The sequence below is a fragment of the Salvelinus alpinus genome, chromosome 29 (genome assembly GCF_045679555.1).
Source record: "Salvelinus alpinus chromosome 29, SLU_Salpinus.1, whole genome shotgun sequence".
NCBI lineage: Eukaryota > Metazoa > Chordata > Actinopteri > Salmoniformes > Salmonidae > Salvelinus > Salvelinus alpinus.
This window is the reverse complement of record NC_092114.1, coordinates 39,613,013-39,640,031: the sequence shown is the minus strand read 5'-3', so window position 1 is coordinate 39,640,031 and position 27,019 is coordinate 39,613,013. Positions and strand designations below refer to the sequence as shown.

Sequence of the window (27,019 nt, the reverse complement as noted above, 5' to 3'; positions counted from 1 at the left end):
GGAGAAACTCCCCAAATACAGGTGTGCCAAGCTTGTAGCGTCATACCAAAGAAGACTCAAGGCTGTAATTGCTTCCAGAGGTGCTTCAACAAAGTACAGAGTAAAGGGTCTGAATACTTACGTAAATGTGATATATCCGTTTTTATTTTTAATACATTTGTAAAAATGTCTAAAAACCAGTTTTTGCTTCGTCATTATGGGGTATTGTGTGTTGATGAGGATATTTTTTTTTTTGAATAAGGCTGTAACGTAACAAAATGTGGAAAAAGTCAAGGGGTCTGAATACTTTCTGAATGCACTGTACATCATTGGTATGTACCTGGAAGGCGAGGTCGTGGTACTTCTGCTTCTCTTGTGGCCCCAGGGCGTACCACCACTCGCCCAGGATCTTGCTGACCGTGCGGTTGTCCTGGTTGGGGTGCCTCTGGTGCACCAGCGCCCGGTGACGCTTGCTAAAGATCATGAACGCGTTCATTGGCCGCCGAATGTGGTCCTTTTCCCTCTAAGACAGAGAGAGAGAGGTAAGAGGGTGCATGGAAGCCATGAGCCACAAGGAGTAGTTCGAATTTGACCCTAACCACTGATACAGGGTTAGATATTCTTTATCCCCCTAATGGTAAGATTGACATTGGGGGTCATGTAATCTGATCCTTGATCTGTAGATAACGGCAATTTCAAGTTTGAGCTAATGGCACACAGAGAGAGGGACACATACTGTATGTGAGTGGGAGATATTGGACTGAGAGACACAGCTAATAAAATAAAAGCCAGAGACAGTCAAGCAGAGAGCTTACCTTTCTGTCTCCATCTTTTGGAAGAGCACTGAGGGACTGAGTCCGCCTCTTCATAGTGCCTGTAGACGGGGCAGCATCATTTGCTACACCCGGAAAGAACCTGCCAATCAGAAACTCAATGTGAATATGGCCTGCCAATCAGAAACGTAATGTGAATATGGCCTGCCAATCAGAAACGTAATGTGAATATGGCCTGCCAATCAGAAACGTAATGTGAATATGGCCTGCCAATCAGAAACTTAATGTGAATATGGCCTGCCAATCAGAAACGTAATGTGAATATGGCCTGCCAATCAGAAACGTAATGTGAATATGGCCTGCCAATCAGAAACGTAATGTGAATATGGCCTGCCAATCAGAAACGTAATGTGAATATGGCCTGCCAATCAGAAACTTAATGTGAATATGGCCTGCCAATCAGAAACGTAATGTGAATATGGCCTGCCAATCAGAAACGTAATGTGAATATGGGCTGCCAATCAGAAAAACATAATAATGTGTTAATGTGTAGGAGAACCAGAAAAAAGGGCAGATTTTCCAATCTTTTTCAATGATGTGCTAATAGCTATTTCTTCAAGAGAATATGCCCTTAGTAACATACCTCGATTAAGAACTGTTGAGTGGGGCAAAAAGCTTTATCCTTCTTCATCATTTAATTTCTAAGCCCATTTGGGGGTTTAAAGTGGTACATTCAACTGTATACAAACACAGCTATAACATTTGCTCTACGTAGGTCTCTCCATCAAACTAAATGTATTCAACAATCAATGAAGCTAGAGCAATTGAAAGAGCACCAGTCTTTCCTGGTTCCTACTGCAACGCAAGCCTTTGTGAAAGACTATTGTAGAAAGCCCTAGAGGAGCTTTCAAATATTACAGACAACATTATTTCATTTTACATCCCACTTGTAGTGTGTCACCTGCAATACAACAGATGACACACTTTCGAACGACCATTAAACAACCTAGAAAAAAACGTACGGGTCATCTGCATCGCTCTCCGTCTCGCTGTCGGCTCCGCCTCTTTCTGCTCTTTCAGCTTGGGGGTTGTTGTCATTGGAGGAGGGCGGTGGGCGGGATGGAGACCCTCGTCCTGCATCTGGTGGGCCCACCCGTCCGTCACTCACTAGGGCCACCCCACAACGAGGCTCTGACCAAGAGAGAGGGGAGTTTGCTGGTGGATCCTGGTTGGTTTTTATCCCTCATCTATAAATGGTTGGTAATTATCGCTCTGCTCTGTGTCGTGGCACCTACCTTCCGCACGATGCATTATTTACAGAGAACGCATAGCCCCTTGTTGATTATCCCTTACATTAAGTAGCTAAAATGGTTTCATAGAGAAATTATGATTCTTGGACTCGATAATAAACTCAATGTAATCCATGTAATTAAATCTCAATGTAAAAACAGGCAGGTTGAATGTCACCAACATAAACGTTTTTATTTATTTGTACTGTTATTTGTACTTATTTTAGTTCAGTTATTTATTTATGAAGTGATGCAGCAAATAGTGAACGATGCAATACGGTATACTGTACACTTTTCCCCATAAATATCTTTACAATATAAGTAAGTACAACACAAATGAGTTGTGTATGCAACCTGATCAGAATAGGCCTATTTATTTCAACACATGAGTGTTGATCAAATCCTCACCGTTGCTCTGATTGACAAGCTGTTGGCCATCAGTGGGCTGGGCAGCCGCACTCGACTGGCTGGGCTCCAGGAAAGGGACCAATGAATGCCAAGGAAACACTGGCACTGACCGGGGCTCCACATTGGTCCATACTGTGGGAGGAAAAGGCGGATTCGGAAGGAAAATATTATGAATAGCTGGTGATTTCAAACAAAATCTCAAATAGTGAGGGTTAACTGAAGTGGTTCCCAAATTGTCTTTGTGCCATGACGGCGTGTCCACACCGAATTCCCCGCCATTTGAATTCTCTTGTGACCCTTAAGAAAAACAAAATATTTCCTGTTAGAGCCCAGTCTTTAGTCATGTCCATCTCAGCCCCATTGGGAAGTGACCCACCATGTTGGAATCCACACTGGTTAACGGTCATACAGTCAAATGGAATACTAACATACAGGGTCTTATTGGAAATGGAACATAGGTCTTGGTTAGTATATAATATGCTTCAATTGATTCAGATATTTCTCCAAGTACAAATTATATTTCACAATGACAACCTAGTTGGTCAAGAACAACATATACTGTATACAGTGGGGAGAACAAGTATTTGATACACTGCCGATTTTGCAGGTTTTCCTACTTACAAAGCATGTAGAGGTCTGTAATTATTATCATAGGTACACTTCAACTATGAGAGACGGAATCTAAAACAAAAATCCAGAAAATCACATTGTATGATTTTTAAGTAATTAATTTGCATTTTATTGCATGACATAAGTATTTGATACATCAGAAAAGCAGAACTTAATATTTGGTACAGAAACCTTTGTTTGCAATTACAGAGATCATACGTTTCCTGTAGTTCTTGACTAGGTTTGCACACACTGCAGCAGGGATTTTGGCCCACTCCTCCCTACAGATCTTCTCCAGATCCTTCAGGTTTCGGGGCTGTCGCTGGGCAATACGGACTTTCAGCTCCCTCCAAAGATTTTCTATTGGGTTCAGGTCTGGAGACTGGCTAGGCCACTCCAGGACCTTGAGATGCTTCTTACGGAGCCACTCCTTAGTTGCCATGGCTGTGTGCTTCGTGTCGTTGTCATACTGGAAGACCCAGCCACGACCCATCTTCAATGCTCTTACTGAGGGAAGGAGGTTGTTGGCCAAGATCTCGCGATACATGGCCCCATCCATCCTCCCCTCAATACGGTGCAGTCGTCCTGTCCCCTTTGCAGAAAAGCATCCCCAAAGAATGATGTTTCCACCTCCATGCTTCACGGTTGGGATGGTGTTCTTGGGGTTGTACTCATACTTCTTCTTCCTCCAAACACGGCGAGTGGAGTTAGACCAAAAAGCTCTATTTTTGTCTCATCAGACCACATGACCTTCTCCCATTCCTCCTCTGGATCATCCAGATGGTCATTGGCAAACTTCAGACAGGCCTGGACATGCACTGGCTTAAGCAGGGGGACCTTGCGTGCGCTGCAGGATTTTAATCCATGACGGCGTAGTGTGTTACTAATGGTTTTCTTTGAGACTGTGGTCCCAGCTCTCTTCAGGTCATTGACCAGGTCCTGCCGTGTAGTTCTGGGCTGATCCCTCACCTTCCTCATGATCATTGATGCCCCACGAGGTGAAATCTTGCATGGAGCCCCAGACCGAGGGTGATTGACCGTCATCTTGAACTTCTTCCATTTTCTAATAATTGCGCCAACAGTTGTTTCCTTCTCACCAAGCTGCTTGCCTATTGTCCTGTAGCCCATCCCAGCCTTGTGCAGGTCTACAATTTTATCCCTGATGTCCTTACACAGCTCTCTGGTCTTGGCCATTGTGGAGAGGTTGGAATCTGTTTGATTGCGTGTGGACAGGTGTCTTTTATACAGGTAACGAGTTCAAACAGGTGCAGTTAATACAGGTAATGAGTGGAGAACAGGAGGGCTTCTTAAAGAAAAACTAACAGGTCTGTGAGAGCCGGAATTCTTACTGGTTGGTAGGTGATCAAATACTTATGTCATGCAATAAAATGCTAATTAATTATTTAAAAATCATACAATGTGATTTTATGGATTTTTGTTTTAGATTCCGTCTCTCACAGTTGAAGTGTACCTATGATAAAAATTACAGACCTCTACATGCTTTGTAAGTAGGAAAACCTGCAAAATCGGCAGTGTATCAAATACTTGTTCTCCCCACTGTATATGGGGTCTCACACATTGCAACTTCTTTTACGATTTTTGAGTCACATTGAGATTGTTCCCCTGACATTTTCAAGTGACCCCTGAGGGTCCACATCACTAAGGATCTACTATGGTCCACACACACCAACACAGTCCTGAATAGGGCACGACAACGCCTCTTCCCCCTCAGGAGGCTGAAAAGATTTGGTACGGGCCCGCAGATTCTCAAAATGTTCTACAGCTGCACCATTGAGAGCATCTTGACTGGCTGCATCACCGCTTGGTATGGCAACTGCTTGGCATCCGACCACAAGGTGCTACAGAGGGTAGTGCGTACGTCCCAGTACATCGCTGGGGCCGAGCTCCCTGCCATCAAGGACCTCTATACCAGGCAGTGTCAGAGGAAGGCCCTGAAAATTATCAAAGACTCCAGCCACCCAAGTCATAGACTGTTCTCTCTGCTACTGCATGGCAAGCGGTACCAATGCACCAAGTCTGGAACCAACAGGACCCCGAAGAGCTTCTACCCCCAAGCCATAAGACTGCTAAATAGTTGGTTAAAAAGTTAACCAAATAGCTACCTGGACTATCTGCATTGACATACTTTTTTGGACAAACTTTTCTGACTCATCACATATGCTGTTGCTGCTATTATTATCTGTCACTTTATTCCTAGTTGTATGTACATACAGTATCTACCTCAATTACCTCGTACCCCTGCACATCGACTAGGTACTGGTACCTAGTTAAATGTCTACAAAGCACAGACATCTCTGGGTCGCTCCTCTTTTCAGTTCGCTGCAGCTAGCGACTGGAACGAGCTGCAGCAAACACTCAAACTGGACAGTTTTATCTCCATCTCTTCATTCAAAGGCTCAGTCATGGACACTCTTACTGACAGTTGTGGCTGCTTCGCGTGATGTATTGTTGTCTCTACCTTCTTGCCCTTTGTGCTGTTTGTCTGTGCCCAATAATGTTTGTACCACGTTTTATGCTGCTACGATGTTGTGTTGCTACCATGTTGTTGTTAAGTTGTGTTGCTACCATGCTGTGTTGTCATGTGTAGCTACCTTGCTCTGTTGTCGTCTTAGGTCTCTTTTTATGTAGTGTTGTGTTGTCTCTCGTGTCGTGATGTGTGTTTTATACTATATTTCTATATTTTCTATTCCATTCCCCGTCCCTGCAGGAGGCCTTTAGCCTTTTGGTAGGTCGTCATTGTAAATAAGAATTTGTTCTTAACTGACTTGCCTAGTTAAATAAAGGTAAATTAAAATAAAATAAAACCCACTGTATAAAGCCAAGTTATCGTTTGCTCATTGAGTATTTATTACTGCTTATTACTACGTGTATTACTTTTCTATTATTTCTCTATTTTCTTTCTCTCTGCATTGTTGGGAAGGACCCGTAAGTAAACATTTCACCGTTAGTCCACACCTGTTGTTTATGAAGCATGTGACAAATAACATTCCGTTTGATTCGATGTTGGTCAGGTGAGATACTGTACACGAGGAAGGATGAATGAGTTGTGTTTACAAGAGAGAGGGTTTTCTTCTCAGAAGTGTTTGAAGTGGTTAACTTGCAAGCCCTCCTCAGATAATCTCATGACACGCGGGAGGGTCATGGGGGGAGCATGTCATTTCATACACACACGTCGAGACTACTGGTCTAGAGAGTGTTACATTGAGAGAGTGTTACATTGAAAATACTAACTGGTGTCTATGGGGTTTTAGATTCTAGAAGAAAGTTAGGAGCAGAAGCAAAGGGGCGAATCCTAACTTCCATTTAATCTACACGTTCACTTAATCTCCCATTGACTTCAATGGGACGAAGTGAAAATTTGAAGTGGAAGTTAGGATTCGCCCCCATAGAGAATAAGTGATAGAAAAGCAGAGAGAAGCACGATCCAACAAGCAGAGAGAGTTCTAAGTTTAACTGCACTAATTCTATGGAGAGACAAAGTATCCATGACAACACTGCAATATGATTACTCCTTTTCAGTTCAGTGGGATAAAAAAAAAACACTGGACTTGCCCTTGGTGCTCTGCCTGAGGTTGTGTATTGTCTGCTATATTGAGCGCTGTGTGTGTGTGACTGTGTGTGTGTGTGACTGTGTGTGTGACTGTGTGTGTGTGTGTGTGTGTGTGTGTGTGTGTGTGTGTGTGTGTGTGTGTGTGTGTGTGTGTGTGTGTGTGTGTGTGTGTGTGTGTGTGTGTGTGTGTGTGTGCATTTGTCAGCAGCCTTGCATGTCTAGACACATTCCTTTTAAAAGTTTAACTGAAACTGAAGCACACAGACCAACACCCTGTATCACACACTCGTTGACACCCCCCCGCCCCCTCCCCTACACCAAACCACACACCACACACATTCTGAAAGACATACCAGACCAACATTATATTTAGCTGCCTACTACGTAATGCCCCACACAGCATTCTTGCGGCCATGATGCAAAAGTACAAGTGTACATTTCTTGTCACTGAAGTCACTCATTTTTACACATAGGTAACCGCCAAAATAAAGGAAACACTTGAGTAAATGAGGGTTCTTGGCGGCTCTGTTACGATGTGGGGGTGCAGTTTCCTGGCATGGTTTAGATCCACACAACCCCTTAGAGGGCAAGGTAAACGGCAATAAATACACAGCCATTCTGAGTGATCACATTCAACCTGTGGTGAATCATTTCTACCCTGACGGGAGTGGACTCTTCCAGGATTACAAGGCCCCCATGCACAGGGCATGAGTGGTCACTGAATGGTTTGATCAAATCAAATCAAGTTTATTTTATATAGCCCTTCGTACATCAGCTAATATCTCGAAGTGCTGTACAGAAACCCAGCCTAAAACCCCAAACAGCAAGCAATGCAGGTGTAGAAGCACGGTGGCTAGGAAAAACTCCCTAGAAAGGCCAAAACCTAGGAAGAAACCTAGAGAGGAACCAGGCTATGAGGGGTGGCCAGTCCTCTTCTGGCTGTGCCGGGTGGAGATTATAACAGAACATGGCCAAGATGTTCAAAATGTTCATAAGTGACAAGCATGGTCAAATAATAATCAGGAATAAATGTCAGTTGGCTTTTCATAGCCGATCATTAAGAGTTGAAAACAGCAGGTCTGGGACAGGTAGGGGTTCCATAACCGCAGGCAGAACAAGCATGAAAACCATGTAACCCCTATGCCATGGCCGTCTCAGTCACCACATCTCAACTCAATGGAACACTCAGAGGAGATTCTGGAGCGACAGCGTTTTTCACCACCATCAACAAAACACCAAATGATGGAATTTCTCATAGAAGAATGGTGTCGCATCCCTCCAATAATAACTCTCCCCATTTCCCTTATTACTGATGTATGTTACTATCATGTCTATATAGCCCTAACCTCTATACACCCCTATATACTAACCCCTATACACTAACCCCTATACACCCCTACATACTAACCCCTATACACCTCTATATACTAACCCCTATACACCTCTATATACTAACCCCTGTATACTAACCCCTATAGACCTCTATATACTAACCCCTATACACCTCTATATACTAACCTCTATACACCTCTATATACTAACCCCTATACACCTCTATATACTAACCCCTATACACCTCTATATACTAACCTCTATATACTAACCCCTATACACCTCTACATCGGCAAACTCGACAGCCTTGGTTTCTCAAATGATTGCCTCGCCTGGTTCACCAACTACTTCTCTGATAGAGTTCAGTGTGTCAAATCGGAGGGTCTGTTGTCCGGGCCTCTGGCAGTCTCTATGGGGGTGCCACAGGGTTCAATTCTTGGACCGACTCTCTTCTCTGTATATATCAATGATGTCGCTCTTGCTGCTGGTGAGTCTCTGATCCACCTCTACGCAGACGACACCATTCTGTATACTTCTGGCCCTTCTTTGGACACTGTGTTAACAACCCTCCAGGCGAGCTTCAATGCCATACAACTCTCCTTCCGTGGCCTCCAATTGCTCTTAAATACAAGTAAAACTAAATGCATGCTCTTCAACCGATCGCTGCCTGCACCTGCCCGCCTGTCCAACATCACTACTCTGGACGGCTCTGACTTAGAATATGTGGACAACTACAAATACCTAGGTGTCTGGTTAGACTGTAAACTCTCCTTCCAGACTCACATCAAACATCTCCAATCCAAAGTTAAATCTAGAATTGGCTTCCTATTCCGCAACAAAGCATCCTTCACTCATGCTGCCAAACATACCCTTGTAAAACTGACCATCCTACCAATCCTCGACTTCGGTGATGTCATTTACAAAATAGCCTCCAATACCCTACTCAATAAATTGGATGCAGTCTATCACAGTGCCATCCGTTTTGTCACCAAAGCCCCATATACTACCCACCACTGCGACCTGTACACTCTCGTTGGCTGGCCCTCGCTTCATACTCGTCGCCAAACCCACTGGCTCCAGGTCATCTACAAGATCCTGCTAGGTAAAGTCCCCCCTTATCTCAGCTCGCTGGTCACCATAGCAGCACCCACCTGTAGCACGCGCTCCAGCAGGTATATCTCTCTGGTCACCCCCAAAACCAATTCTTCCTTTGGCCGCCTCTCCTTCCAGTTCTCTGCTGCCAATGACTGAAACGAACTACAAAAATCTCTGAAACTGGAAACACTTATCTCCCTCACTAGCTTTAAGCACCAGCTGTCAGAGCAGCTCATAGATTACTGCACCTGTACAAAGCCCATCTATAATTTAGCCCAAACAACTACCTCTTTCCCTACTGTATTTATTTATTTATTTTGCTCCTTTGCACCCCATTATTTCTATCTCTACTTTGCACATTCTTCCACTGCAAATCAACCATTCCAGTGTTTTACTTGCTATATTGTATTTACTTCGCCACCATGGCCTTTTTTTTGCCTTTACCTCCCTTATCTCACCTCATTTGCTCACATTGTATATAGACTTATTTTTCTACTGTATTATTGACTGTATGTTTGTTTTACTCCATGTGTAACTCTGTGTTGTTGTATGTGTCGAACTGCTTTGCTTTATCTTGGCCAGGGAATTGTAAATGAGAACGTGTTCTCAACTTGCCTACCTGGTTAAATAAAGGTGAAATAAATAAATAAATAAAATATACTAACCCCTATACACTAACCCCTATACACCTCTATATACTAACCCCTATACACCCCTATATACTAACCCCTATACGCCCCTATATACTAACCCCTTTATACTAATCCCTATACACCCCTATATACTAACACCTTTATGCTAACCCCTAAATACTAACCCCTATACACCCTTATACACCCCTATATACTAACCCCTATACACCCCTATATACTAACTAGAGGTCGATTGGCATGGCCGATTAATTAGGGCCGATTTCAAGTTTCCATAACAATTGGTAATCTGCCTTTTTTGGATGCCGATTATGGCCGATTACATTGCAAACCACGAGGAGGCTGCGTGGCAGGCTGACCACCTGTTACGCGAGTGCAGTATCAAGAGGACCTTGTGGCTGCAAGGAGCCAAGGTAAACTTATCTTATAAAAAACAATCAATCTTAACATAATCACTTGTTAACTACACATGGTTGATGATATTACTTGGTTAACTAGCGGTGCCTGTTAATGCGGTGCCTGTTAATTTATCATCAAATCACAGCCTACTTCAACTTTACCAAACGGGTGATGATTTAACAAAAGCGCATTTGCGAAAAAAGCACAATCGTTGCACAAATGTACCTAACCATAAACATCAATGCCTTTCTTAACACTTCTTGCAACTATAGGGGGTGCTGTTCCGCATTAGCATTTTTTGGTCTCCAAATTAAACTGCCTCGTGCTCAATTCTTGATCGTACAATATGCATATTATTGTTATTATTGGATAGAAAACACTTTCTAGTTTCTATAGCCGTTGGAATTTTGTCTCTGAGTGGTACAGAACTACTTCTACCGCACTTTTCCTGACAGGGAGTCAGATTTCAGAAATTTTGACCCCTGATCTGGGGTCGGTTTTAAGGTGCCTGTAAATGCTATGGAGAAACCGACACTGCCTACGTCTTCCTCTGGGTGTCAGTACGTCATGACGTTTTGAATGGAGTCGATTGCACAATCAGAGCCACTATAAAACAACAAAACGTGGAAGTATCGTTCTTTCCCTTCGCGCGTCTTACGCAAGATGGACATCGGACTTGCCTCCTTCCAAATGGTTGTTTAGCCAGTAACATTTCTCCGGTCATGTTTTTACTCATTATAGTTGTTAAAAACATCATAATGTAGTTAATTTGAACCGTTTTATAGCAATTTATATCCGTTTAGTGCGATTTTGAGGAATTTCTTTGTCGTGCACTTTGAAGCTTTGGGCACGTTTCGGGGTCTCGGTCGATGTTAGTGGACATTTCGAAGGACAGAGGACATCTATCGACCAAAAGAAGATTAGACCCAAGAAAGGATACATTGCCCAAGAATCTGATGGAAAATCACCTCATAGTAAGAAATATTTAATATGATAAATCGTTGTTCTGTCGAAATATTTTAACCGCATAATCCGCCATTTTGTTTGTTATCGCTTCACTTGGCGAACCCTGTATTGCACAGTAAGGATAATTTTAGAAATGTAAATCAGCGGTTGCATTAAGAACTAATTTGTCTTTCGATTCCTGTCAACCCCTGTATTTTTTAGTCAAGTATATGATTAGCTTTCGATTAAACTAGATCACTCTGAAAGATGACGTCCGACATTTTGAGGCTTGATTTGCTACTATTTTCATTGTATAACCACGGTTTTGTATGGCTAAATATGCACATTTTCGAACAAACTCTATATGTATGTTGTAAAATGATGTTACAGGAGTGTCATCGGAAGAATTCTGAGAAGGTTAGTGAAAAAATTAATATATTTTGGCGATGATTACGTTATAGCTCTCTTTGGCTTGAATCGATGCTCTGGTAACGTTTGCACATGTGGTATGCTAACTTATCGATTTATTGTAAAACGCTTAGAAAATCTGAAATATTGTCTGAAATCACAAGATCTCGGTCTTTCCATTGCTATGCTTTGTCTATTTTTATGAAATGTTTTATGATGAGTAAATTGGTCATACACGTTGCTCCCTGTAGTAATTCTAGTCGAGTTGTGATGGTGGGTGCAATTGTAAACTGTGATTTCTACCTGAAATATGCACATTTCTCTAACAAAACCTATCCTATACCATAAATATGTTATCAGACTGTCATCTGAAGAGGTTTTTTCTTGGTTAGTGGCTATCAATATCTTAGTTTAGCCGAATTGGTGATAGCTACTGGTGGAGAGAAAAAATGGTGGACAAAGAAATTGTGTATTTTGCTAACGTGTTTAGCTAATAGATTTACATATTGTGTCTTCCCTGTAAAACATTTTAAAAAACAGAAATGATGGGTTTATTCACAAGATCTGTATCTTTCATCTGGTGTCTTGGACTTGTGATTTAATGATATTTAGATGCTACTATCTACTTGTGAAGCTATGCTAGCTATGCTAATCAGTGTGTGGGGGGGTGGGGGGTGATCCCGGACCCGGGGTAGAGGCTCATGAAAGGTTAAAATCAATACACAAGTATATATTTTTAAACCTGCATATTTAGATAATAGAAATTCATGTTAGCAGGCAATATTAACTAGGGAAAATGTGTCACTTCTCTTGCGTTCAGTGCAAGCAGTCAGGGTATATGCAGCAGTTTGGACCGCATGGCTCGTTGCGAACGGTGTGAAGACCATTTCTTCCTAACAAAGATTGTATTTAATTTGCCAGAATTCTACATAATTATGACATAACATTGAAAGTTGTGCAATGTAACAGCAATATTTAGACTTATGGATGCCACCCGTTCGATAAAATACAGAACGGTTCCGTATTTCACTGAAAGAATAAACGTTTTGTTTTCGAAATGATAGTTTCCGGATTTGACCATATTAATGACCTAAGGATCGTATTTCCGTGTGTTTATTATATTATAATTAAGTCTATGATTTGATATTTGATAGAGCAGTCTGACTGAGCAGTGGTAGACAGCAGTAGGCTCGTACGCATTCATTCAAACTGCACTTTACGGCGTTTTCCAGCAGCTCTTAGCAATGCTTGAGGCACAGCGCTGTTTATGACTTCAAGCCTATCAACTCCCGAGATTAGGATAGCAATACTATAGTGCCTATAAGAACATCCAATAGTCAAAGGTATATGAAATACAAACGGTATAGAGAGAAATAGTGGACGCGTCATAATTCCCATAATAACTACAACCTAAAACTTCTTAACTGGGAATATTGAAGACTCATGTTAAAAGGAACCACCAGCTTTCATATGTTCTCATGTTCTGAGCAAGGAACTTAAACGTTAGCTTTTTTACATGGCACATATTGCACTTTTACTTTCTTCTCCAACACTGTGTTTTTGCATTATTTAAACCAAATTGGAACATGTTTCATTATTTATTTGAGACAAAATTGATTTTATTTATGTATTATATTAAGATAAAATAAAAGTGTTCATTGTTCATTCAGTATTGTTGTAATTCTACCGATTAATCGGTATCGGCTTCTTTTGGTCCTTCAATAAATTGGTATCGGCGTTGAAAAATCATAATCGGTCGACCTCTAATACTAACCCCTATATACTAACCTCTTTATACTAACCCCTATATACTAAGACTTATACTTAAGCAATAAGGCACGAGTGGGTGTGATATATGGCTAATATACCACGGATAAGGGCTGTTCTTTCGCACGACAAAAGTGCATGGACACAGCCCTTAGTCGTGGTATAATGATTGTGGTGTTACCTGTCCCGGGCCGTCCCATGATGATGTCCTTGCGGGGTGCAGGTTGAGGGGACTCGGCTGGTAGGATGAGGGGCAGCAGGGCAGTGGGCGAGGGGTGGCAGGCTACCGGCTGGGGCAGTGTCCCTCCAATGGCGTCCTGATGCCCTCCGGACTTCCTCTCCCACTCCCTACCGCCTGATCCAGAGCTGGAGAGGGCGGAGCCAGTAGAGGACATGGAGGCAGAGCCACCACTGAGGGCTGGGCTGGAGTGGACAGGGTGTCCGGTGACGGCTGGGGTCAGGGACTGGGAGGAGGTTACAAGGACCAGGTTGGAGGCGGGGTTTCGCATGAGGACCGCTCCATTGGTATCGGCTCCGTTGATGGGCACGGGTGTTTGGAGGCCGGTGGCAAGGTGCAGGGGCTGGCTGTGGTCTCTGGAGGAGCAGCCCCCTGCTCCCCTCCTCCCTAAGGGGCCCTCGGTAAACTTGGCCAGGGGGACGTCGGGGTTCCTCACGATGACGGGGGAGTCTCGCAGGGGCACGATGCGGCGGAGGCTGGGGTCCTGGGGCAGTGGGGAGGGAGGGGTGGGGGACACCAGCATGGGCGGAGGGGTGGAGGCGGCGGATGACGGGGGGCGGCTGGTGGCGCTCCGGGGCCGGGGGAAGGAGAGCGAGGAGGGGGTGGTGGGCTGGCTCTGAGGGGAGAGCACCCTGAAGGCGGCTGGCCGGAGGCCTATAGTCTCCCCTAGCTGCTGATCGGGGAGGGGCAGTGGCGGAGGAAGGGCATCCAGTTTCCGCTTGCTGGGGCTCATGGGCACGGTGAAGGTGAGGTTGGTCTGGAAGGTGGGTACGATGCCCGACAGGTGGCGCTCGCGCTCCGAGCCCGGCGTGCTCATCTTAGTCCCGCTCAGATGGCGGTGGCGGCGAGGGGTGAGAGAAGGCGGGGCCGTGATGGGGCTGAAGGTGGCCGGGCGGAAGCTGAGGAGCGGGGATGGCGAGGGCGACGGTGTGGGCGAGAAGGGCGACTGGTTGGAGATGGGAGAGAAGGAGGGGGTGCCTGAGCGGGAGCTGCCCAGAGACACCAGCATGGTGGCCGCCTCGCACTCATCAAAGTCGAAGTGTGATAGGTCCTGGGGCAGGAACGAGGGCAGGACCATGCGGGGGCGTGAATCCCCTCCCCTACTGCTCGCTTCGCTGCTGTCTCGCGACGTGTTGTCCCAGTCGAACTCCGAACTGGTCCGGCCGCCGCCCAGCCTCAGGTCTGACGGGGTTAGGGTGCCCGTACTGCTGGCCCCGCCCCGGTCTCTGCCCCCTCCGCTGGCCTCCATCTCTTTAGTTCTCATGGAGAGATGACGCGAGCAGTAGCCTCTTCTCTGGGACTCCTTAGAGCAGCCCTCTCTGGAGCACAGCCTCCTCCACTGCTTGCCGTTGAACTTCTTGCGGATGCCCGTGGGGGTACACACCACGTCGCCCTTCTTGTACTTCTGCTGGGCTGCCGTGAGAGGGGTGCGGGAGCGCGACGAGGACGCCGAACCCGAGCCTCCACCCCCTCCAGATGCACCGTGGGAGTTGGCGTTTGACGAGGGTGGCTTATCCAGGGAGCCGCGGGAGGACGAGGAGAGCAGAGGAGGGAGCTGAGGGGTGGCGATGACGGCCGCCCCCGCTGCCAGGGCTCCCGACTCCAGGCCCATTAGCACCGTGGGGGAGGCAGGGGGGTGGGGGTTGAGGGCCAAGTGGGGGCCCACCAGCGGGGTGCCTCCGAGGCCCCGGACCACGGACAGGTGGGGGCTGAGGTAGCCCGGGGGCGGCTTGGAGAGTATGTGCCTGTGCTGGGACACCGCCAGGGCCTTGGCCGCCCCCCCCGCCACCCCCATGGGCACCATGCTGAAGTGGGACACCTCTATGTCCTCCTCGGGGGTCAGGGGCATGAAGTGGTGATGGTGCTTGGCCCTCTCTCGGTTATCTCTCTCTTGTTTCCTCTGGAGCTCCCGCTCTCTCTCCACCAGGTCCTTCTCTCGCTCCCAGTCTCTTCCGGCCACCAGACTCAGCACCGAGGCGGGGGTGACGGGGGAGCTGACAGTGGAGGAAGATGAGGAGGCGGGGGCCGTTCCAGGGTATGAAAGCCTCCCCAACACGGACCCAGCCACAGCTGCGCTGAGCCCCATCCCATGGCTGAGGAAACACAGCTCCTGCTCCACTTCTATTTCGTCCCTGTCCTCTCTCTCCCTCTCTCTCCCCCTCTCGGCGGCAGCATCCTCTCGCCCCCCTCCAGAGGGTCCCAGGTCCAGGTCCCATGGGGGCACCAGCAGGCGGAGGCTCTGACGGGACACCCACACAGCGGTCGGAGTGCCCACCCTGCCATCCCCCTCCTCATCCCCTGGTGGCGCTCTGTCCTCTAACAACACTCTATAGGGGTAGGACACAGCCGGGTGGGAGTCCACCTGGGTGACCAGGCCCTCTCGGTACCACTGGCGCTGGGCCTCTGTGGTGCCGCCGTCCTCATTGCCTCCGAAGGGCACGCACACAGGGGTGCCGATGGGCACGGCCTGGGAGCCAGGCGGCGGGGCGTCCATGATGATGTCCACGGGCCCCTGGGGGCCCTCGCGGAACGGGTAGCGGTACAGCTCCTTCTCACCGTTCAGCTGCACCTCCAGGCTGCCGTGCTCGCCGCTCACCCGCCGCACCACGCCCGCTCTGAACACTGAGTCCATGCTCTCCCTCCCCCCTCCCCTTCCGTTCTCCTCTTCCCCCTTTCCAGTCCTCCTCCTAGCCTGCCTGGCTAGCACCCGCTGGTTCTTTAGACCTTTGGCCAGGGCGTCGGCGAGCGCGTCCGACAGGCTCTGTGGGGTCGGAGTGCGTGGGGTGCTACGTTGCACCAGGTCCAGTGTGTGTGCTTCGGTGCTGGGGTTGGTGTGGGGAAAGTTGGCGCGGCGTGGCTCGCTCACGTCAGGGTCGTGTTCGCTGGCTGTGTCTGTAGAGGAGCAGCGGACAGGGCTGGGAGAGATTTCTCTGCCTCCCTCTGGGCCTCTCCTGACTCTGTCCCTTGTGGGAGGGGGTCCAGGTGTGTTATCCCTGTCCTGTGGTGGAGCTATAGTGGTAATGTAGTCCTCCACTGGTCTCCTGGTCTGACTGTTGATGTCAGTAAGCGAACCGCCCTCACTCGCCGTCGACCCGGGCCCCGAAGATAAGCCCGACGACTGACTACCGGTGTTACTGCCACAGTGAGCACTACTGCTCAGTGGGGGCGTGCCGGGGTTGCAATGGTATCTGTGGTTGCTGGCGGCAGCAGCTGCAGCAGCACAGTGCTCAGAGGTGTACTTCTTCTTGGGGACGCGGGCCTTGAAGGTGGCCGTCTTGCGGTTGGACGAGGGGTTGGGGCTGTTGGCAGCACTGGCGGCACTGCTGCTGCTGTCTGTGCTGTGGGCGCTCAGCGACTTGACACTCTCCGGACGGGAGTCCTCTGACTTCCCAGGGAGGGACCCTGCTGCTGCGGCCGCTGTCTCTGGGAGCCGGGGCCCCTCTCTGTGGACCTCCCTCTCTGGCGTGGCCCTAGCTGTAAGTGTCACCGACTCTTCCTGAGAAGACTCTGAGTGAGATGAGGTTTGGGGTGAGGTCTGACTTTTGGGGGATCGGTCTCTGTTCTCGTCTGAGTCTCTTTTCTCCCCACTGTCCACCGCTCCCCGTCTCTTCCCACCTTTGGCCCGGGTCGACGGGGGCGAGCGCCTTCCTTGCTTTTTAATTGGCTTCATCTCTGCATTGGTGTTTCCTTTACGATTTACAGTGGCTTATTTTTCCAGAGACCAGATTCTCAGTTCCTCTCTCCTCCCTCTATTTCCCTGCTCTTCCAGCCCCTCTCTCTCTCCTTCCTCTATTTCTCTGCTCTTCCAGCCCCTCTCACTCTCCTCCCTCTATTTCCCTGCTCTTCCAGCCCCTCTCTCTCTCCTCCCTCTATTTCCCTGCTCTTCCAGCCCCTCTCACTCTCCTCCCTCTATTTCCCTGCTCTTCCAGCTCCTCTCTTTCTCATCCCGTCCTTTCCTCTTTCTGTGTCTCCAGCTATTTCCACCTTATTCCAGACCCTGAAACACAGCAGAACATAAAGAGGACTGGATTATTCATGTGGTAAATGCATTGTGACATTATAAAAAGCCCATTCACCGGACAATGGCTGAGGTGGGGTGAAGTGGCTGTCAAAGTAAAATGCCCATTTAAAAAATAATAATAATCAAATATAGGCCTATTCTATAAAACCATGTATTTTTTGTCCTTGGTAATATATTAATTATTGAATGATATATCCCCCAACACAAGAAATAATGGGTATTACTATTTTATTACAAAACATTAGGAACACCTGCTCTTTCCATGACATAGACTGACCAGGTGAAAGCTATGATCCCTTAAGGGAAGTCACTTGTTAAATCCACTTCAATCAGATCTCCCGAGTGGCGCAGCGGTCTAAGGCGCTGCATCTCAGTGCTAGAGGCATCACTACAGACCCTGGCTAGATCCCGGGCTCTATCACAACCGGTCGTGATTGGGAGTCCCATAGAGCGGCGCACAATTGGCCCTGCATTGTCCAGGTTAGGGGAGGGTTTGGCCGGGGTAGGCCATCATTGTAAAATAAGAATTTGTCCTTCACTGACTTGCCTATTTAAATAAAGGTTAAATAAAATAAAGAAAGAAATAATCTATGTATATTAAGGGGAGCAGACAGGTTAAAGGATGATTTTAAAGCATTGAGACAATTTAAACAATGATGTGTATGTGTGCCATTCAGAGGGTGAACAGGCAAGACAAAAAATATAAGTGCCTTTGAACAGGGTATGGTAGTACATGCCAGGCGCACCGGTTTGAGTGTGTAACGAACTGCAACGCTGCTGGGTTTCCCTTGTGTATCAAGAATGGTCCACCGCCCAAAGGACATCCAGCCAACTGTGGGAATTATTGGAGTCAACATGGGCCAGCATCCCGGTGGAACGCTTTTGACACTTTGTAGAGTCCATGCCCTGATGAATTGAGGCAGTTCTGAGGGCAAAAGGGGGTGCAACTCAATATTAAGGTGTTCCTATTGTTTTGTATACTCAGTGTACAATGCGTACATTCCATAATGTAGCCTATATTACTTATAATTAACACCTAACACTGTGTGAATACAAAGTAAACCATAATGAAGCAATCTTATATAACGTGTAAAGTAATATAACAATATAGCATAGCAGAATAGTGGCAGGCACATTTGGAAGTGCTCGTCCAGACAAGTCTACACCCACACACACACACGCGCACGCTGGTTTCTTGGCTAAGGCAGTGGAGGTGGGGGAATTCCTTCTTGTTCACTCGCAGTTCTCTCATTCTCTCTCTCTTACTCAGGCGTTCTTTTCCCCTCTCTCTCACTCGTTCTGGGTGGTGACCTTTATCTATTTCGTAGCCGAACCAATCCGCCCCTACAATCCACACTTCCTGTCATGGACCATTACCTAACTTCCTGCTACTTTATTACCCTGTCTCTTTAGCCCTCTCGTTCTCCTTAGATTTCATACCAACCACTCATTTAGAGGCAATTTTCACAGCCAGGGAAAACATCCATGTTGTTGAATGCTGACCTACGTGGGTTAAAGAAACTATCTGAGAACCAACCGTTTTGCTTTGGGTTTTCCATTGAAACAGGCAGCGTCAAGTGTTGTAGGGCTATCTTTCTTTCTTTTTCCCCAGTACACAGTGCCCATCAGCCTCAGTTTCAGACAACACCACAAAGTGATTCAACAAAAAGCCTAATCATCTTATAGAGCACGACCAAATACAAACATCAAAGTCTAGACCAAATTATTTTGCAGAGTATGAGTTTTGCTTTAATCACATTGGATTTAATGCTCCATGTCATGGTATGTTTGAGACATATACAACATGTCTGGGACAAATGATGATATTTATTGAATATTAGGTTGTTCCAATGTCATGTATGTCAAGTCACTTAATACGTTCAGCTCTACAGAACTCTACTTGTAATAAGAAACTACAGACCTGTATTGTTGTGAACACACAACATGTAAACTGCTGTTTGATAATACACACAGTTACAACCCAGGATCTGTGTCATGCAAATTATATTCAGGAGACTTGAGATTGCATTCAAATGACTGTCATCGTAAAATAATTTGTTGCCTTCCCTTTTTCAAGTTGGAGGTGTGCACATTGTTTACTCAATAGTGCATTATGCACGCCAGCAAGTATGTGGGTGTGTCATAATGATAACAACTTCGAGAGAAGGCACATCGGTATTTCCATTCTAAATGTATGAGCCTTATCCATTTGTCAATATTGCATTCATGTTCAATCTTGTGTTGATTCAATGTTCAATAAATGTTGCCATATCAACGCTGTATAAACCTAGCATTGCCATTTGTCACCATTGGAGAACTTGTTGTAATGAGCTATTAGAGCATTATGAAAATCCATATTAGCATAACATCCCATTGGGCACAGACGTCAATTCAACGTCTATTCCACGTTGGGTTCAACATAATTTCATTGAAATGACGAGAAAGCAACGTTAATTCACACTGGGATGACTTTACGCCTCGACAGCGTCGATGTATAAATATATAACTATAAAACTATGATAACTGGTGGAGAATATGGACCTATAGTGCAACTACCGGCTAATGTACAAATGTCACGTACTTAAAGTAGACTTAGGCTGAATGTAGATATAAAAAATATAAAAAACTACAACCCTAAACTGAAGTACGGTAAAATGCAAACGATTGCAAGAATGTGGTCACTGTTAGTTTTGCTGAATAGTACCGTGCTGTATATGTGTGAAGCACTCTAATTGGTCATAGTGCTTTGCGATTACTATCAGTTTACTACACAACAGGGCCGTGAAGTCCAGTGACGCAGGCCAAACAACACAAGGCCGCTTAGAAAAATCTTCTTCTTGCAACATTTACACGTGAAATTAAAAATGTAAAGGCCCATTATTCCGATATATGGTGTTGTGGAACAAATTATAATGGGGTGTTACAAACAGAGAGTAAGTAGGCTTACTTAAATCAAACAATGTGTAATTACATCGCGCGACAGAAACCAAAGTAATTATGTTGTAAATTCATTCGTGTGACAATTGCTGTAAAATGTTGACGATACTGGATGCAACTTAGTAACACATTTCCCGACGAGTGCAAACTGCAACATTGTAAATTAAGTTACAATAAAAAGTAACATTTGTGGACACAACGTAGAAACGAGGCCCACAAGCCCAGACGAAGGACAGATGGAAATATACATTTTGTATGACGAATAGTAGCCCATGGAGGGATAATAATGCTAAAAACTCTATGTTGGTGATTCAGATGACTTCAATGTTTTGCCTTCAATCGCAACGGAAGAAAAACACTTCTAGGAAGTCTCACTCTTATAATGGCAGTTATGGCGTTGAATATTTTCTGGGAGAAAAGTTTTAGGCTGACAATCCACCCGTACCGCTCCCTTTTCAATGAAGTGTGGCATCCAATCCTCTCTTTGCTTCTCTCCGCAGTGTATTATAAACTAGGAAAATGATATTTCATTAGTAGTTACAAAGGATGCTTATTGTAGACAACGTCTACAACGTAGCATCTCGATAAAGCAATACAGGCTACTGCAGTGCTGCAGAAGAAAGATTTGTAGGTTTTACTCACCACAAAATTATTTTCAATGCAGATATTTATCGAGTCAGTAACAAAACTGATAGTTGACCAAAAGTCGGAAATCCAGGGTTGACAATTAACGGACTGTCATATTATCTTTCGTCTGTAAAGCAACTTAAAGGAGGTAAAACTACTGCTCGGTACATTCTACACTACAGTCGCAAAATGGTGAATGAAGCCCAAAGCCTTGACAACTAGTCCATGTAGCCAATCAGAGGACACATTTGAGTACAGTAGCCAGTAGATTTCATGAATCCAAGGAGCTACATGGCAGTGTCTACATTTGATTGACACCGTGTTTAGTCGAATCGTGCTGTTGGGAAAGACTAAACAGCTGTTTAGGACAGGGCTGCGCCATCCAATAGCTCTTTAGGGGAGGTCTGCTGACAGGGAGTAGGCGGTCGAATGGAAGAAAAATAACTCCTCACCAATCTACAAACGCATGCAGCGGCACTGACAGCGGAGGTAATAGTCCTATAAAAATGATAATTTAGGATTTGATGTTCTAAAACGCTCGCTTTTGCAGTTGTGTTAATGTAAGGACATCTGCTGCAAAATTATATTTAACCTGTAGTTTAACCTGTACATGGCGAGTATAAAAGAGGAGGCAAATGAAGTTCAACCAACAACTAAATGGGGAGGGTAAAGTTAATGGGATAGAAAAAGTTTAGAGCTGTTTATTTGCGCTGATCGATGCGCTTAACCAAGTAACATAGAAAACCTAGACATTATGAATGTCCATTTCTGTTATTTATTTTGAATATAAATGTTTGTATCTATTGTTATTTTTCTGTTGTATACTTTTGATATTTCTTTCTTCTCCTGTATATTAGCCAGTCTAGCCAACCACTGCGCTATATAGACTATCGTTGACGTCAGTCCGCGCTTTGTCCCGCCTCCCTATCAAACCTGATAGACTTTAAAGTAACGTCACCAAATCAATCTACGATTGGCCAAATGATAGAGGGTCTCTAGGCCAATGACCAAGTACTGTGATGAGGTCATCATGCTTGTTGCCATCAGCTGAGCCAAACAGGAAGGGTCCAGAGTAAATTTGACTAAACCTAAGGATTACTGTTCCTAAGGGATTTACCCATATATATTCCTCTATAGGCAATCCTCAGTTAAACATTTCACAATGTTGACATGTATCCTGTTTGTATGGATTGGTTTGTAGCAGTGCACCACACTGCATTGTCAGCCTGCATGTACAAATGGTGAGCGGACTGGTCTTGGTCAACACTATAGTTCTGCTTTCTGTGGCATTGTAGTGTGTTTGTCACGCATGTACCATGTAGTTATAACATGCTAGGGCGTTACGGAACCTTTGCGTGTGGAAGTAAACACACACACATACACACACGCATGCAGACACACACACAGATATGCAAGCCTGTTGGGTAGAGCACTGCAGTCTCTCAGCAGTCTGCATTCATTCACCCCATCGACGCATCATCAGAAATCTAAGACAACAGAATATGAGAGAAGTAACTTAGGGAAATGATTTCGTAAACCAATGATATAGACATAGAACGTTTGAGAGATGCAAACACCATACAGAATTTCTCGTTTTTGAAAGGGCTTGTTGAGTAATCCGGTAACATTTTATTTAAAGCCTGCAGGTATAATAAAATAAAATGTTATTAGTCACATACACATATTTAGTCATTGGAATTAAGAAATATATAAATATTAGGACGAGCAATGTCAGATTGGCATTGACTAAAATACAGTAGAATACAGTATATACATATGAAATTACTAAAGCAGTATGTAAACATTATTAAAGTGACCAGTGATTCCATGTCTATGTACATAGGGCAGCAGCCACTAAGGTGCAGGGTTGAGTAACTGGGTGGTAGCTGGCTAGTAATGGCTAGTTTGATGGCCTTGAGATAGAAGCTGTTTTTCAGTCTCTTGGTCCCAGCTTTGATGCACCTGTACTGACGTCACCTTCTGGATGATAGAGGGGTGAACAGGTCGTGGCTCGGGTGGTTGATGTCCTTCATGCTCTTTTTGGCCTACCTGTGACCTAATGGTTTTTAACTCGGTATAAAGTATTTTTCATGTCTATATTATTTCATATCTCTGTCAACATTTCAACTAATTCAAAATGGCTAGTATTTAGTCAAAATCATTATGGGATGATTATAAGACATCACAAGGGGGCTATACGTGCTCATGACAAGTCTTACAATGCATTATAACGGCATCATAACCCATTACACCTAATCCTGCAATCCTGTTTTTATCTCATAGCCCTTTTAGGAGCATGACAAATACTTCATGTAGGATAGCAGAAATCCTATATCCACATTACATAAACGCATGGCTTTGTGGGAAAGTTGAATCCCTCTGTGACCCTGCCTCACTGAGGTTATCTGCACGGACACGGAAGAGAGATACCATACAGTAAACATGCACTAACATGCAATGCTGTTACTGTGAGCAGAGTTCAAATGGTGAGTCTAACCAGGCTAGAAAAACAGCTCACCCATTCATGACACATTGGTAATGAATCCCAATTACAGAGATCTGGCTCACATGCTGTCCAGGCCAATCTCTCTCCCTAAACACACACACACACACACACACACACACACATATGTTCTCGCACAAACACACACACAAAGTAACTCTTGGGCTTTGAGTTTCTGCTGAGTTCCTGTTTACAAAAGGGGCCTGATGCAGTCTGTCTTTAATTGGTTGCAGGGACCCTGGATTAAAATGACTTTAACTGGAAACAGTGCATTGAACATGCTTTGTACTCCAAGAGTTGGCTTACCTTGGGTCCATGTAACCAGGCACTTATGTTCAGAAAATTATTATAATGGAGGTAGCTTCGAAAATAGCAGAGAACAATATGTGATGTCAACCAATGTAAACAAAGGCAAGAACAAATGTACACTATGTAACCCATAATGCAATAGGCTGGAGTTCTATAGATGGAAACCATCTGAAGCCGATTAACCTGCATGAAGCAGACAATGCCAAAAGTTCTATTGGTAGATTGTTTTACAGCACATGAAGTTGCATATTTACTACAACATGTTAAATGCACTGTAATAACCTATGAATAACTATTTGTTTCTACTACTTATCAATACATTATGTAGTTTACATTATGTAGTTACTAATTGCGTTGACGTTTTTGAAATAAAACTATTGTTTCATAAATGTTCTGAAATAAAACTAAACTGAACAAAAATGTAAATGCAACAATCTCAAAGATTTTACTGAGTTACAGTTAAGGAAATCAGTTCATTTAAATAAATAAATTAGGCCCTAATCTATGGATTTCACATGACTGAGAATGCAGATATGCATCTGTTGGTCACAAAAAAAGCTTGGGGTGTGGATCGGAAAACCAGTCAGTATCTGGTGGGACCATCGTTTGCTTCATGAAGCAAGACATCTCCTTCGCATAGAGTTGATCAGCCTGGTTCCTCTCTAGGTTTCTTCCTAGGTTTTGGCCTTTCTAGGGAGTTTTTCCTAGCCACTGTGCTTCTACACCTGCATTGCTTGCTGTTTTGGGTTTTCGGCTGGCTTTCTGTACAGCACTTTGAGATATCACCTGATGTAAGAAGGGCTTTATAAATAAATTTGACTTGTTGATTGTCGTCTGTGGGATGTTGTCCCTCTTCAATGACTGTGTGAAGTTGCTGGATATTGGCGGGAACTGGAACACGCTGTCGTACACGTCAACCCAGAGCATCCCAAACTTGCTCAATGGGTGACATGTCTGGTGAGTATGCAGGCCATGGAAGAATTGGGACATTTTCAGCTTCCAGGAATTGTGTACAGATCCTTGCGACATGGGGCCGTGCATTATCATGCTGAAACATGAGGTGATGGCGGCGGATGAATGACACGACAATGGGCCTCAGGATCTCGTCATGGTATCTCTGTGCATACAATTGTGTTCATGGGCCGTACCTTATGCCTGCCAATACCATAACCCCACCACCACCATGGGGAACTCTGTTCACAACATTGACATCAGCAAACCGCTAACCCACACAACGCCATACACTCTTCCATCTGCCCAGTACAGTTGAAACCAGGATTCATCTGTGAAGAGCACACTTCTCCAGCCTGCCAGTGGCCATCGAAGGTGAGCATTTGCCCACTAAAGCCGATTTCGACGCCGAACTGCAGTCAGGTCAGGACCCTGGTGAGGACGACGAGCACGCAGTTGAGCTTTCCCTGAGACGGTTTCTGACAGTTTGTGGAGATATTCTTAGGTTGTGCAAACCCAGTTTCATCAGCTGTCCCGGTGGCTGGTCTCAGACGATCCCGCAGTTGAAGAAGCCAGATGTGGAGGTCCTGGGTTGGCGTGGTTACACGTGGTCTGCGGTTGAGGCCAGTAGGACGTACTGCCAAATGATCTAAAACAACATTGGTAGATTATGGTAGAGAAACAAACATTAAATTCTCTGGCACCAGTTCTGGTGGACATTCCTGCAGTCTGCATGCCAATTGCATGCTCCCTCAAAACTTGAGACATCTGTGGCATTGTGTTGTGTGACAAAACTGCAGATTTTAGAGTGGCCTTTTATCATCCCCAGCACAAGGTGCACCTGTGTAATGCTCATGCTGTTTAATCAGCTTCTTGATATGCCACATCTGTCAGGTGTATTATCTTGGAGAAGGAGAAATGTTCACTAACAGGGATGTAAACAAATTTGTGCACAACATTTTTGAGAAATAAGCTTTTTGTACGTATGGAACATTTCTGGGTTCTTTTTTTTCAGCTCATGAAACATGGGAACAACACTTTACATGTTGCGTTTATATTTATGTTCATTGTAGTTCCCTCAATCACAGAGAAGTTCTGTCAAATAAATCAACATTTTTCACAATTCAAATATTTGTTTGCACAAAAGCAACATTAATGTATTTGCTATCCCCACTAGCTGACACACAACATTCTCTGTGTTGAGTTAGTGAGAGTATAAAAGAGTCGGTACTACGGCGACACACACAATGAAGGATAATTAGCCTTGTTCTTTGGGGCCCAGCCTCCATCTCTTCTCAAGGCGTTGACCTCAGCCCTCGCCCCAGGGCCAGGCAACAAACCCTCCCAGTGGGTGGCTTAAAGCGCCCTGTCAATCAACCTTTGTGGGAAGCAACCCCCAGCCCCCCGCTGTAATGAGAGGTGACAGTCAGAGGAAAGAAGAGATACGTCTACGCAGGGGCGCAACTCTCACTGGGGATGGGGGGGCACATTCTGAAATTGCATTTTTGTCCCCCCCAGTTTTAGCATTGGAATGTGATACAAAACAGGACAACGGTGTGCTTTAGGACCATGCAGCCGCTGCCGATAGGTCGGGTAGGCTGTTTGGAGTGTTTATCCGACTGGATTTAGGACTGCGCTGACACCACAGAGCGGGCTGACAGGCTGTGTGAAGGCAAAGCTTCTGGAAGACTGGCTGGACCAGCACGGGAGACCAGCATGGTTCAGTGTGTTCGTGTTGCACTCTTTCACCGAGTTGTAAAAGGTAGCAGAACAGAAACGGTCTACTCTTTAGTTGACTGATGTAGCTGGCAAAAACGAAACAAGTGTTTATTCGCAGTGCTGAGCTAGTATTGTAACTGACATGGGACGTTAGCTAATGCTTCATCCCCTCTCGACTGAGGTGAATGAATAAGCTACGCTAGCTAGTAGCTACCACAGCCAGGTCAGCTCTAGCCTCTAGTTATCTGTCAGATAGCGATATGAGGTGGCTGTTATTACTATCTAACAGCAGTTGTTTGTATGGAAGTAAATAAACTTGGCAAGCTTTCACCAGTTGATGTACCATTAGAGAGAGAGCTGACCAAAAGTTGGCTTACATTAGCTATTATTTTTGCCTCTATCGAACTAGACCTCAATCAAACGATGAAACCATCGGCCAAACGATTGAAGATTGATATTCTGACTTTTCTTTCACTGCAATGTGAGTTG

At 45.2% G+C, this 27,019-nt stretch overlaps 1 protein-coding gene across 4 annotated transcripts in view; it reads right to left on the bottom strand.

The window, feature by feature from the left end:
• LOC139558997 (protein capicua homolog) overlaps positions 1 to 21,250 on the bottom strand; it is a 38,806-nt gene extending 17,556 nt beyond the window's left edge. For 2 of the 4 annotated variants that reach the window (XM_071374575.1, XM_071374577.1), the window contains exons 1-6: positions 21,064 to 21,250; positions 13,407 to 17,460; positions 2,450 to 2,581; positions 1,775 to 1,943; positions 795 to 894; positions 320 to 502 (exon numbers count right to left, since the gene is read on the bottom strand). In XM_071374575.1, the coding sequence (XP_071230676.1) occupies positions 320 to 502; positions 795 to 894; positions 1,775 to 1,943; positions 2,450 to 2,581; positions 13,407 to 17,133 (4,311 nt within the window). In that variant the 5' untranslated portion in view covers positions 17,134 to 17,460; positions 21,064 to 21,250. Of the gene's footprint in view, positions 1 to 319; positions 503 to 794; positions 895 to 1,774; positions 1,944 to 2,449; positions 2,582 to 13,406; positions 17,461 to 18,230; positions 18,410 to 21,063 lie in introns of all 4 variants that reach the window. The other 2 variants (XM_071374576.1, XM_071374578.1) reach the window with 2 other exon arrangements.
• Between the last annotated feature and the right edge of the window lie 5,769 nt (positions 21,251 to 27,019).